The sequence below is a fragment of the Borostomias antarcticus genome (genome assembly GCF_949987555.1).
Source record: "Borostomias antarcticus genome assembly, chromosome: 12".
NCBI classification, from domain to species: Eukaryota; Metazoa; Chordata; class Actinopteri; order Stomiiformes; family Stomiidae; genus Borostomias; species Borostomias antarcticus.
The window spans coordinates 12,201,207-12,214,880 of record NC_140245.1 but is presented as its reverse complement, the minus strand read 5'-3'; the positions used below and the strand labels follow the sequence as shown (position 1 = coordinate 12,214,880).

General features: G+C 46.9%; 2 protein-coding genes across 2 annotated transcripts in view; both read left to right on the top strand.

Moving 5' to 3' along the window:
* The window catches only part of clic5a (chloride intracellular channel 5a), a gene marked incomplete at its 5' end in the record, with an annotated part of 6,819 nt that extends 1,521 nt beyond the window's left edge, over positions 1-5,298 (top strand). Inside the window, 5 exons of the mRNA XM_084446839.1 lie at positions 3,469-3,578; positions 3,972-4,097; positions 4,253-4,359; positions 4,592-4,773; positions 5,007-5,298. Coding sequence (XP_084302965.1) covers positions 3,469-3,578; positions 3,972-4,097; positions 4,253-4,359; positions 4,592-4,773; positions 5,007-5,171 — 690 coding nt within the window. The 3' untranslated portion in view covers positions 5,172-5,298. The remainder of the gene's footprint in view (positions 1-3,468; positions 3,579-3,971; positions 4,098-4,252; positions 4,360-4,591; positions 4,774-5,006) is intronic.
* Positions 5,299-13,283: 7,985 nt separating this feature from the next.
* Positions 13,284-13,674, top strand: part of LOC311315713 (myomegalin-like) — a gene marked incomplete at both ends in the record, with an annotated part of 43,318 nt that continues 42,927 nt past the window's right edge. The window contains one exon of the mRNA XM_084446418.1: positions 13,284-13,303. Coding sequence (XP_084302544.1) covers positions 13,284-13,303 — 20 coding nt within the window. The remainder of the gene's footprint in view (positions 13,304-13,674) is intronic.

Here is a 13,674-nt window from a genome sequence, read left to right as displayed (position 1 = left end):
GAGCAGGTTATAGTGGAGCAGGTTATAGTGGAGCAGGTTATATTGGGGCAGGTTATAGTGGGGCAGGTTATAGTGGGGCAGGTTATAATGGAGCAGGTTATAGTGGGGCAGGTTATAGTGGGACAGGTTATAGTGGAGCATGTTAGAGTGGAGCATGTTAGAGTGGAGCAAGTTAGAGTGAAGCAGGTTATTGTGGGGCAGGTTATAATGGAGCAGATGCAGGTTATAGTGGAGCAGGTTATAGTGCAGCAGTTTATAGTAAAGCAAGTTATAGTGAGCCAGGTTATAGTGGAGCAGGTTATAGTGAAGCAGGTTATAGTGGAGCAGGTTATAGTGAAGCAAGTTATAGTGGAGCAGGTTATAGTGGAGCAGGTTATAGTGGAGCAGGTTATAGTGAAGCAATTTATAGTGAAGCAATTTATAGTGGACCAGTTTATAGTGGAGCAGGTTATAGTGGGGCAGGTTATTGAGTAACAGGTTATAATGAGGCAGGTTATAGATGTGCAGGTTATAGTGGAGCAGGTTATAGTGTGGCAGGTTATAGTGGGGCAGGTTATTGAGGAACAGGTTATAGTGAGGCAGGTTATAGATGTGCAGGTTATAGTGGAGCAGGTTATAGTGGAGCAGGTAATAGTGGAGCAGGTTATAGTGGAGCAGGTTATAGTGGGGCAGGTTATAGTGGGGCAGGTTATAATGGAGCAGGTTATAGTGGAGCAGAGGCAGGTTATAATGGAGCAGGTTATAGTGAAACAGGTTATAGTGGGGCAGGTTATAGTGAAACAGGTTATAGTGGAGCAGAGGCAGGTTATTGTGGGGCAGGTTATAGTGAAGCAGTTTATAGTAAGGCAGGTTATTGTGGAGCAGGTTATAGTGGAGCAGATGCAGGTTATAGTGGGGCAGGTTATAGTGGAGCAGAGGAAGGTTATAGTGGGGCAGGTTATAGTGGAGCAGGTTACAGTGGAGCAGGTTATAGTGGAGCAGATGCAGGTTATAGTGGGGCAGGTTATAGTGGAGCAGAGGAAGGTTATAGTGGGGCAGGTTATAGAGGAGCAGGTTAAAGTGGGGCAGGTTATAGTGGGGCAGGTTATAGTGAAGCAGGTTATAGTGGAACAGGTTATATTGGGGCAGGTTATAGTGGAGCAGAGGCAGGTTATAGTGGGGCAGGTTATAGTGGAGCAGAGGCAGGTTATAGTGGGGCAGGTTATAGTGGGGCAGGTTATAGAGGAGCAGGTTAGAGTGGGGCAGGTTATTGTGGAGCAGAGGCAGTTTATATTGAGGCAGGTTATTGTGGAGCAGGTTATAGTGAAGCATGTTATAGTGGAGCAGAGGCAGGTTATAATGGAGCAGGTTATAGTGAAGCAGGTTATAGTGGAGCAGAGGCAGTTTATAGTGAGGCAGGTTATTGTGGAGCAGAGGCAGGTTATAGTGAGGCAGGTTATTGTGGAGCAGGTTATTGTGGGGCAGTTTATGGTGGAGCAGAGGCAGGTTATAATGGAGCAGGTTATAGTGAAGCAAGTTATAGTGGAGCAGAGGCAGTTTATAGTGAGGCAGGTTAATGTGGAGCAGGTTATAGTGAGGCAGGTTATTGTGGAGCAGGTTATAATTAAGCAGGTTATAGTGGAGCAGGTTATAGTGGAGCAGGTTATAGTGGAGCAGATGCAGGTTATAGTGGGGCAGGTTATAGTGGAGTAGTGGTGGGTTATAGTGGGGCAGGTTATAGTGAAGCAGGTTATAGTGGAACAGGTTATAGTGAAGCAGGTTATAGTGGGGCAGGTTATAGTGGGGCAGAGGCAGGTTATAGTGGGGCTGGTTATAGTGGAGCAGATGCAGGTTATAGTGGGGCAGGTTATAGTGGAGCAGAGGCAGGTTATAGTGGGGCAGAGGCAGGTTATAGTGGGGCTGGTTATAGTGGAGCAGAGGCAGGTTATAGTGGGGCTGGTTATAGTGGAGCAGATGCAGGTTATAGTGGGGCTGGTTATAGTGGAGCAGAGGAAGGTTATAGTGGGGCAGGGTATAGAGGAGCAGGTTATAGTGGAGCAGAGGAAGGTTATAGTGGGGCAGGTTATAGTGGGGCAGGTTATAGTGGGGCTGGTTATATAGGAGCATGTTATAGTGGAGCAGGTTATAGTAGGGCAGATTATAGTGGAGCAGGTTATAGAGGAGCAGGTTATAGTGGAGCAGGTTATAGTGGGGCAGGTTATAGTGGGGCAGGTTATAGTGGGGCAGGTTATAGTGGAGCAGGTTATAGTGGAACAGGTTATAATGAAGCAGGTTATAGTGGGGCAGGTTATAGTGGGGCAGAGGCAGGTTATAGTGGGGCAGGTTATAGTGGAGCAGAGGCAGGTTATAGTGGGGCTGGTTATAGTGGGGCAGGTTATAGAGGAGCAGGTTATAGAGGAGCAGGTTATAGTGGGGCAGGTTATAGTGGGGCAGGTTATAGACAAGCAGGTTATAGTGGTGCAGGTTATAGTGTAGCAGGTAATAGAGCAGCCGGTTATAGTGGGGCAGGTTATAGTGGGGCAGGTTATAGTGGGGCAGGTTATAGAGAAGCAGGTTATAGTGGGGCAGGTTATAGTGGGGCAGGTTATAGTGGGGCAGGTTATAGTGGGGCAGGTTATAGAGGGGCAGGTTATAGAGGGGCAGGTTATAGTGGGGCAGGTTATAGTGTAGCAGGCTATAGAGGGGCAGGTTATAGTGGGGCAGGTTATAACGGGGCAGGTTATAGTGGGGCAGGTTATAGTGGGGCAGGTTATAGTGGGGCAGGTTATAATGGGGCAGGTTATAGTGGGGCAGGTTAGGGTTATGGGGTTACAGTCCGAGGCTCAGCGAAGCGTCTAATGGAAGGAGTGTATATTATTCATGGTGTACCTGGTGTCCGCTTCCAGCATACTGTTTCACCTCCGTCACACACACACACACACACACACACACACACACACACACACACACACACACACACACACTGCCACCAGACACTTCAAACCCAGCCCCCCCACTCAGAGAGGGGGCTTGGCAGTGATTTCCTGCCCTGTCCTGATATCTAGCTACTGCCAGGTAGCCAGATGTCGTATCTCAAAATGGCCGTAGGTTAGTTCTGTTTCTTATCTGTGGTCATGCGTTCAGAGCATCTAAACCAAGGCTTGGTTGAACACTTGATTCTGATTGGCTGCTATATGAGTATTACATTTATGTATACTGGTGTCTGCTAAATGACTGTAATGTAATGTGTGTGTGTATGAGTATGTGTGCGTGCACATGCGTGTGTGTTTGTGTGCGCGTGTGTGTGCATGCATGTTTGTGTGTATGTATTGTCTGTGCGTATGTGTGTGTGTGTGTGTGTGTGTGTTTGTGTGCATGTCCGTGTGTATGTATCGTCTGTGCGTTTATGTGTGTGTGTGTGTGCATGCATGTGCGTGTGTGTGTGTGTATCGTCTGTGCGTTTATGTGTGTGAGTGTGTGTGTGTCCAGGCAGGGACTGATGGGGAGAGTATTGGAAACTGTCCGTTCTCTCAGCGTCTCTTCATGATCCTCTGGCTGAAGGGGGTGGTCTTCAACGTCACCACTGTGGACCTGAAGAGGTACAGCACCACATCATATAAGTACCTCTCTCTCTCTCTCTCTCTCTCTCTGAAGACGTATCACATCATACCTCTAGCGCTCTCTCATCTCTCTCTCTCTCTCTGAAGAGGTTACACATCAAACCTCTCTCTCTCTCTCTCATCTCCCTCTCTGACGAGGTGCAGCACAACTTCATACCTCTCTTTATATCTCTCTCTCTCACACACACACAAACACACACTCACTCTTTCTCTTCCTCTATCCTCTCTCCATCTTTCTCTCTCTTCTCTGTTCCTCCTTTCTCCCTCTCACTCTCTTTTCTCTTTCCTCTCTCTCTCTCTCTCCTCTCTCACACTCACTGTAAACGCATATGTATCTCCGTTCCAAACCCCCAGGCTCTTGTCTCTCCCCAGGAAGCCCGCTGACCTCCACAACCTGGCCCCCGGGACACACCCACCCTTCCTGACCTTCCAAGGAGAGGTCCGCACTGATGTCAACAAGATAGAGGAGTACCTGGAGGAAATGCTGGCGCCGCCTAAGTAAACACACACACACACACACACACACACACATATACACACACACACACACACACACACATACATACATACATACACACAGAAACATCCACTCACACGTGTACTGCACGTTGGTCAGGGTTAGTTTCATGTATGAGTTTGTTGCTCTACATTAGATATCCCAAACTGGCTGTGAAGAACCATGAGTCAAACACAGCAGGGAACGATATCTTCGCCAAGTTCTCAGCCTACATCAAGAACATCAACCCAGAGAATAATGCAGGTGTGTATGTGCATCCCAGTAATGTGTGTGTGTAAGCATTTGTGTGCCATTAATGTGTGTATATCATCGATATTTCTGTGTGTATGTATTTGTGCCCGTGTGTGCGTGCGTGTGTGTGCGTGCATGTGTGCGTGTGCATGTGTGTGTGTCTGTATATGTGTATCTGTGTGTGTGCGTGCGTGTGTGCATGCATGTGTGTGTGTGTATGTGTATCTGTGTGTGTGTGTTGCAGCGTTGAAGAAGAGCCTGAACAAGGCCCTGAGCAGGCTGGATGAGTACCTGCTGAGCCCACTCCCCGAGGCCCTGCAGGGGGGTCGGGCGCTGGCGGAGGGGGGGTCCACCCGGAAGTACCTGGACGGGGACGAGCTGACGCTGGCCGACTGCAACCTGCTGCCCAAACTGCATGTCGTCAAGGTAACCCGCCTCCAGACCAATCAGCAGCAGGCAGGAACCCATAATCAGACAGGAAGGGGCGGAGTCAATCATCAGCCCTGAGCTAGGAAGAGCACCCCACAGTAAGGGTTAGGGCTATCCCTAACCCTGAGCTAGGAAGCGTACCCCACAGTTTAGGAACCAGGGTTCTTTTTGGGACCTAACCTCTGTGATCCATCTTTTGTGGTGCTAATATAAGGTTCTGTTGTCCCCAGGTGGTTGCTAGGCGATACCGAAATTATGAGATTCCATCTGAGCTGCGAGGGGTGTGGCGTTACCTAGGCAACGCCTACAGTCGAGACGAGTTCACCAACACCTGTGCGGCAGACATCGAGATTGAGCTGGCCTATCAGGACGTGGCCAAGAGGCTGGGCAAGTGAGGGAGCAGTCCAGTGGGAGGGCCTGTCTCAGGGCCTCAACAACAGCCTTCATGTCCCCCTGTCACGCCTAAGAGGCCACGACCATATTGATTTTGACACTGACAGAGGTGGAGTTTTTGCACTTGGAAATACCGTGCGTTTCCTGCTCCTATCCTACAAATCTACATCTTCAAAGTCTTGGACTCTGGGCTATGTGGAACGAACAGTGTGTTATGGTCTGGCAAGCTTCAGTAGATTAAAGAGATATTGTTGTGACTGAGTGAATGAGAGAATAAAGCCAAAGTGTTTTTCAGGTGAGTAAACTGTGCCCCCTTGAGGTCAGTGATTGACATAACATAGAATAGGATGTTTATTAGACAGTGTATCTACATGAAATTCTCTATCAAAGCACAGGATGGCAGAGGGTTTCATGGTTCCTCCTAGCCTCTCTTTCAGTCACTTGATCGAAGTGGGAATGAAAAACAGAAAGAAATATTTGAGAAATACACTGTTGATGTTTGGTGAGCTTTTCAGAAAACCACTTGTGATTGAATGAATGAATGAATTAATCAATTAATGAATATGTATTGTGCTTCAATGATGGTCATACCTTGATTACCTGATTTGACAGTGAACAGATTCAGTGAGGGTCTAAATGCTCTTATTTGAATATTAAATCTATTTTCTCAGAGCTGCGGTCGGATTCTTCAACTTTATTGATTTATTCATGCAGTTCTCACAGTATCTCACAGTTTTCCAGTGATGCAGCAGAGGGCGGTGTGAGCTCTCTTAATGGTTAATAATAGAGGAGGAGAGGAGAAGGGGATGGAGGAGAGGAGAGGAGGTGCAGGAGAGGGGGGTGGAGGGGAGAGGAGGAGAGGAGAGAGGAGGGGAGGAGAGGAGAGGGGGATGGAGGAGAGAGGAGAGGAGAGGGGGTGCAGGAGAGGGGGGTGGAGGGGAGAGGAGAGAGGGGTGAATGGGAGGGGAGGAGTTGGGAGGAGAGAGGAGTGGAGTAGGGAGGAGTGGAGGGGAGGAGAGGGGGATGCAGGAGAGAGAAGAGGAGAGGGGGATGCAGGAGAGAGGAGGCGACAGGGACGGCCTTCCTCTTCCAGCCTTGGTCAGCGTTGACCCTTCACTCCTCTATCCGTCCACTTCTCTACCCCTAACCCTAACCTCCTCACCAGAGAGACACCTGTGATCCTCCCATCAAGTATTCATCAACCCTTCCTATCTGTGTGCTGTTGATCTCCATATGCCATCCATATCTGCATCAGCAGCTGCTCCAGAAGGTGTGCAACGCATGAGGAGGCCGACCGCAGGGTCAGAGACACACAGGACAGGGGTCCTCTGGCATTGAGAGACCATCCTGATCTCTAGCCTTGAGAGACCATCCTGATGTCCTGAGTTCACTCTCAGCTTGTCTCTCTGAGCTGCCAGATCCTGCTGGTGTCTCCCGAGGCCAGGCGTCCTCTGTCTGACCAGCTCTGCTCCTGATCCCGTCTACCTCAGGGTTCCTGGTTAACTATGTGGAGTAATAAGTAGGCTACATCACACTTTTAAAGGTTCAAACTTACTGTTTCAATAATCAAATGCCCCACAATTAGACTATTTATAATAAGGATGACATTGTATTACTCTAAATGGTTCTGGCTATTAATATATCATGCTGCAATCCTTAATTCATGAATACTGTATGAAGGCCTACCTTTAGGGGGGCTTGATGGTCAGAGACTGATTATGATAAAACTGCTCCTGGAGAGAGAGACAGATGAGGGAGAGAGAGAAAAAAGTGAGAGAAAGTGAGAGAGAGATAGGGAGAGGATGGGACTCTTAAGAGCCAAAGACAGATGGACGTACTGAGAGACTCCTCCCACTGGGGAGGCTACAGCCTTCTACAGCCTCCTCTCTATAGCCTCCTCTCTATAGCCTCCTCTCTATAGCCTCCTCTCTATAGCCTCCTCTCTACAGCCTCCTCTCTACAGCAGGCATCTTCAACAGGGGGTCCACCAATTGTCAAAATGCAAAATAATTTGTGTTGAAAAAAAAAAGGCGTATTTTTTGACAAAATAATAATATTGAGTAAATTCCAAGTATTAATTGGCAATCATGAGCTACTTTCCACAAAAACTATAAAAAAAATGGATGACTCCCATGTTGCAACTATGGTGTGTGATGCAAAGCCTAGCGTAGGCCTAGCGTAGGCCTGATGCAAAGCCTAGCGTAGGCCTACATGACCTACTGGCTGCCATTGAAGAAAAAAAGCTGTTCTGTACTACAATAATGAATAATTACAGTTGGCCTACTAACGTTAGGTGAAGTAGAATGGATTGTTTTGTAACTAGGCCTGGAGCTCGGGAGCCCACCGTTAGGCTACTCCTTCCACCTCAGGACCTTTAACTTAACTAACTTAACTAACCCTAACCCTTAACCCTTAACCCTAACCCTCCGTTAGGCTACTCCTTCCACCTCAGGACATCTGAGAGCACAAGGGATGGGACTGCCCCAGCTCCATCTGCCCCAGCTCCCCCTGCCCCAGCGATGTGGGTAAATGTAAGACCCGAAAATATTCAGAAACCGACATGAAGTTTGGATTCACCCTCAAAGAAACCGAAGGGATGGTATTGACGGCTATTATTTGTTCCACAACACTCAAATAAAAGCATGAAACATGCAAACAGCCTTCCTGATGACCTCCATCCCCTCCCACTCTTGTCTTCCTCTCTCTCTCGGGAGACAGCAGTCCTCTCCTCTCATCAGTGAGACGGTGTGGGAGTGTGGGAGGGGACGTCTCCCGCTCATGATGAGACCAGCCTGTCCTGTATTCTCACTCTTCGTAGGTGTCTCTGATCACCAGAAATGGGTGTAAAATATGCCTATTTAGTTGTGACTTGAATATAAAAATGGATAGCACACACACACGACACAGCCAGTCTCCAACACAAGTGCGTCGTCTCCACACCAGGCTCTCTCTCTCTCTTCAGTCAAGGTAGCCCATGAACTGGCAGGGTGAGCGTCTCTGCCCTAACCCCTAATCCTAACCACTGCGCAGCAGCGGACACGCCTCAGGCCCACTCCTCCGCCGCCATCGTCACCTCACCTGTCCTTCCGCCATTCTCATGCTTCATCTTCCTCCCCGTCTCTCACCTCCTACCTTCTTCACTCTCGCCGCTCTGTGTTGGTAATTTCTGATAGTACAAAACTTCAGTACAAAACTTCACAGGAGACCCAAGTCGTTCAGCCTATTCGGGTAGCCCAACTGGCCCCCAGCCCAACTGGCTCATCACCTTTTATATGCATATCTCAAACACAGTGTGTGCGTCACATAAGGCTAATGACTTTTCTTGGAACTTACACAAGTAAATATTAATCATGTTATTGAGACATACTGTGAAATGGGACATTCCAGTCTAGAACGCTCTGACATGCACAACTCACTAGGGAACTCAACTGAGCTTGCTGTTCTCTTCCTGTTGTTCTCCTCAGCCGAGCCAACTTGACCTTACGGCCAAACAACCCTCTAAACACTACTAGTTTCCACAACATAATCCCCCCTTTGATGGACTTGTCCATCATACTTACAATAATAGGAGTGCTGATTATCATGTACTACCGTGAACTGCTTACTTGTGACTATGCTATACTGTATGGTATGACTGAAATATATGTGAATGTATGTGAAAATAAGGTACTTGAACACTTGATATTTGAAACATAACATTGGCAACAATTGATTACAGAACCGATACATCATTGGCTGTTTATATGCATGTTTATAGCGCGAAGAGCGAAAAACCTGTCGGCTGTCTTGCAGGAAAATTCCCTTACGGCCCCTCCCGCTAGGCGACCATTACGCTATCTCTTCTCTAAACAGCACTGAACAACAACATGAGTCTTTTATTCAATGTTAACTGATGAGTATACTGATTGATGTAATGTCTATACCAGTTGACCAAAAATGTGTATATGTTTATAGCAAACCATTGACTATGGATACCTCAAAACATTCTTAAGCACACAAGTAATTATTGTTGATACCTGTTCATATCGCTGTAATGTTTAAACGTATGTATATGAGTTATAACATTTTATTGCATAGGTAAACGTTTCTAACGTTTCAAACATTTCCTGTCCACTTCCCTCAGCGCTGGCACAAACTCCCTTTGACGTCCTTCTGGGCTTGAGACATGGTTCCTGCAACATTGACAATTCACTCAATACCTCACTTGTCCTGTTCCTCTACTTCCAGGTCTGAGTCTGGGTCCTCCATGTAGTTCGGAACTGGGAAAACGTCCAGGCAGACATTCTCTCCTGGAATGGTAGGGTGCAGCTGTGCCAGTTGTTTTGGTGTCATGGCATTCAGCATCAGGGCCCTCTGAAGGCCCATGACATCCATCTGTTTCTCCATTGTCCTTTGGCACCATCTCCTCAGCATGGGCACGATGCAGCATGTCAGCAAGAAAATTTGTATTAGTATTATTCCAGCACTAGCTGCTGTAGTAGCCAAAACGGCTTTCCAATCTTCTAAATTTAGATTCAGCCAATCCCAAGAAGGCCTCCACTTACCAGCATTCTCCTTAAGCCTGTATCCTCCCTTAAAAGTCTTATATAGCAGCGGGGAACACCCCATGTCGACATACCGACAATATGGTCGCATGTGTATCTGCATAACATGTTTGAATCTGTCTCATCTGCTTCACCTTCTTCAAATTCTAACACTAAGTTCTCATCTTGGTAAATTGATTGACACATCTTGTAATGGGATGTGTATACGTATACCCTCTGTTGTCCACTCTGAGTACACCACTTCATTTTCGAGAGCTGGGAGTGCTGGATATTCTGGGTCAAAATTGTCAGATTGACCCTAGCCCTAACCGAGTTGTTGGTCGTGGCTATGGGCAGAGATGTCTTTGAAAAACCTCCAACCTCTACCCAAGCCCAGAGAGGGGGCTCCTCCACGGCCATTTGTGGTGTACTTTCACCGATACCAGGAAAAAGAATGCGCCCTGCGTTGGGCCAGGCAGCATGAACTGCGCTACCAAGGCTAGGTTCTCAGATGCTACCCTGACCTAAGCGTGGCCCTCTCCAAGAAACGAGCAGCTTTTAATGGCTAATATACCAAATAGCACAGTGAAGATTGGTGAATCATCAGTGAGCTAGAGAACTAGAATCTTCACCCATCTAAAATGCCATCAAACTGATATAGCTTTCTTACAAGAAACGCACTTAGTAGTAAAGGACCAAGTAAGGCTCAGGAAATCATGGGTGGGGCAAGTATTCCACTCTAATTTTAATGTCAAAGCTACATGTAGAGGGGTGGCAATCTTAATTAACAAAAAGATACAATTCACCCCCACAGATATTATTTCTGACCTCCAAGGCCGCTTTATTATGGTTTCTGGCTCCCTCTTTCATACATTTTGCTCGCATATATGCTCCCAATTGGGATGATGAAAATTTTATCAAAAGGTTTATGCCAAATTTGCAGTCACGGTCATTGATTTTGGGGGTTGACTTTAATTGTGCATTGCTTTAATCAACCCAAGCTTAGACTGCTCCCATCCCAAATATTCATCTCCCTCAAAAATGGCCAAGGCTTTAAATGCCTTTATATCTCAGATAGGTTGTTGGACCCCTGGCACTCCCAATTCCCTCAAAGTAAACAATTCTAATTTTTCTCTCACGTACACCACAAATATTCTAGAATTGACAGTTCACTCCTACCCTCAGTCACGAAAATTGAATATTATATAGTTGAGTCAGATCACTCTCCTGTGTTGATGGATCTCTCCTTCTCTTAACAGAGCAGAACGTCCGCCATGGAGATTGAATACAGCCTTACTAGCGGACAAGGGTTTCTATACAGCAGTGTCTGTGGCAATTGACAGGTTCCTTGAGACAAATAAGAATGACATTTCTCGACATCCCCCTTTCTACTCTGGGACACACTAAAAGTGATCATTAGGGGATAAATCATTTATCATTCAACTCAGCTTAGGAATATTAAGAATGACAAACAGGCTAACCGTTTGGACTCCATATCTGAACTGGATAGACAATATTCAGTTTCCCCTTCACCAGAATTATATAAGGAAAGACTGGGTCTTCAGACACAATATGATTTTTCTTCAACTGACCAGGCTGAGAGACTACTATTCCACTCGCGGGGTTATATATACGAACATGGAGAAAAAGCCGGAAGGCTTCTAGCTCACCAACTTCAATGTAGATCGGCTACCCAATTTATTACCCAAATTGAAAACACTTCAAATGAACATATAATTAACCCGGTTGCAGTTAATGACACTTTCAAAACTTTCTACTCAGAACTGTACACTTCTGAAACACCATCTGCCAGCTCACCTATGCTGGACAGTGAAGAATATAGGTAAAAGTCCACAGAGTCTTAAAGTCAATGTAATGCTTGTTTGTGTGTTTTTGTGCTCTTTTAAACAGTCTGGAATGTGCAGTGGAAGGGATAGAAGGAGACAGCTGATGCTGCTGTGGCCGTTCAGGGTAGTGGGTGTCAAGAGGTCACACTTAGGCCACAGGGGGGGCCTCTCCTCTGGGGTAGTAATGACACATCTCTATGGGACACTATAAACAGACACAACCTAGACTGACAACCAATGGTGATTAAGATATCATGTTAGGGTGACAGGCGACACATCTGTATGGTCACTCCTCCACCAATCTAGCTTCACCTAAACGGGCAGGCTTAGGCGTGGGGGGTGGGCCGAGAGAGCACTATTTAACGTCTCAACCAAACCTTGGGACTTTGATTTGGAAACGGTAGGCAACTCGGACGGACAGATTCGCTACTCCCAGCAGGCAGGCCCGCTGATAACACCATGCGGGGAGGGAAGTCTAAGGCCTTGACTTCGCGCCACAGCCGCAGCCAGCAGAGAAGCAGGGAGAGAGAGAGACTAGGGAAACATCCCAGTGTTCCATGTGATTGTATCTTTGTACAATAAATCTATCATCTGTCGCCGCTTCCAATCCCGTGTTGGGTGATTTTATCAATACTATCACAACAAAGAAGGCTATCAACATCGTGGTTCATAATTAGATGGTGCTGCAACTTTATTAAGGCTTATACAAAATTACACAACGCAGAGCAACAAAGAAGAAAAACGCCAAAAGCCAACAACAGGTTACACATTCTCCAAATCAATCTCACTCAAAAAGGAGACTTGAACAGGCCCTTACAAATTAGATGAAATCACTGAATCAATCAGGGGAATGCAGAGCGGAAAGGCCCCAGGCCCTGACGGCTACCCAATTGAATTCTATAAAAAAAGATTCTCCACTCAATTAGCCCCTCTCCTCCTAGATATGTATTTGGACTCCCTAGACAGGGGAACTCTGCCACAAATGCTTACGGAAGCATCCATCACACCACTTCTCAAGAAGGGAAAGGCTGCTCGTGAGTGTGGTTCATATAGGCCCATCTCACTCTTAAATGCTGATACTAAAATATTTGCCAAGGCACTTGCCATCTGCTTGGACCCCATCCTACCCAATATTATCTCTTCAGACCAATCTGGTTTTATCAAGGGCCGCCACTCCTTTTCGAATGTCCGACGCCTGTTAGGCGTGGTCCACTCCCCTGTGTCTGACACCGTCCCAGAAGTGGTTTTCACAGTGGTTTTACTTAGTTTGCACTAAGTAACTACTCATTTGTTGTGTACCTTATTGTAAAGTGTTACCAATAACACTTACAAAATGTCATATATTCATAGTCATATATTCATAAAGAAAATATCACATTTCCACTCATCCATGACCACAAAATGCATCATGTAGGGGACATGTTTTTGTTCACATCTGGCTTGTTAAATATTCCACCACCCTCCTCCATGCTCCCTGATCGTATCGCATGTTATAGTTCTGAACATAATTAATTGAATCCTAAAATGTTACGGATCGCCTGTCCTCGCCTCCACATCCGTCTCTCTCCTCTCCCACTACATGCTCATCTGCGCTCGGAACGGGCATACGGCACTCCAGTTCCCCGGACTTTCCCCGGCTACCGGCCGCTCCCTTTCCCCGTCTCCTGCCGACTCTACCCTCTCGGCTAACCCCTCCCGTTCCTCTCACCTCTCTGGCTTGGAATCGGACTCAAATGTTCTCAGCATGTCGGCGCGAGCGCAAAGGTAGGAGCGGCGCCTCTGTGGCACGGCTCTGCTCACATGTTCCTAATCCCTCATCACCACACCTGATCCTCATCTGCAATCGCCTGCAACCCCTACAAGAACCTTTACACAGTTGCAGTGCTAACCTTTTTGCTTGTTAAATTTTTGCCTGTGATCATTATGACTCACCCTCCTTCTCCTCCTCATTTCTCCAGCATTCCACCCCTCTGGGTTTGAGCCTGTTCATCTGCCTCCTTCATTGCTGTGCGCCTGGGTCTTATTACCAAACCTAACATTAAAACATCTCTTGACGTCTCTTAAGGCAACACGACTCATCAGAATGAAGGTGTCATTAAGCACAGCCTGCATGATGCTTATAGCATACATAGGAG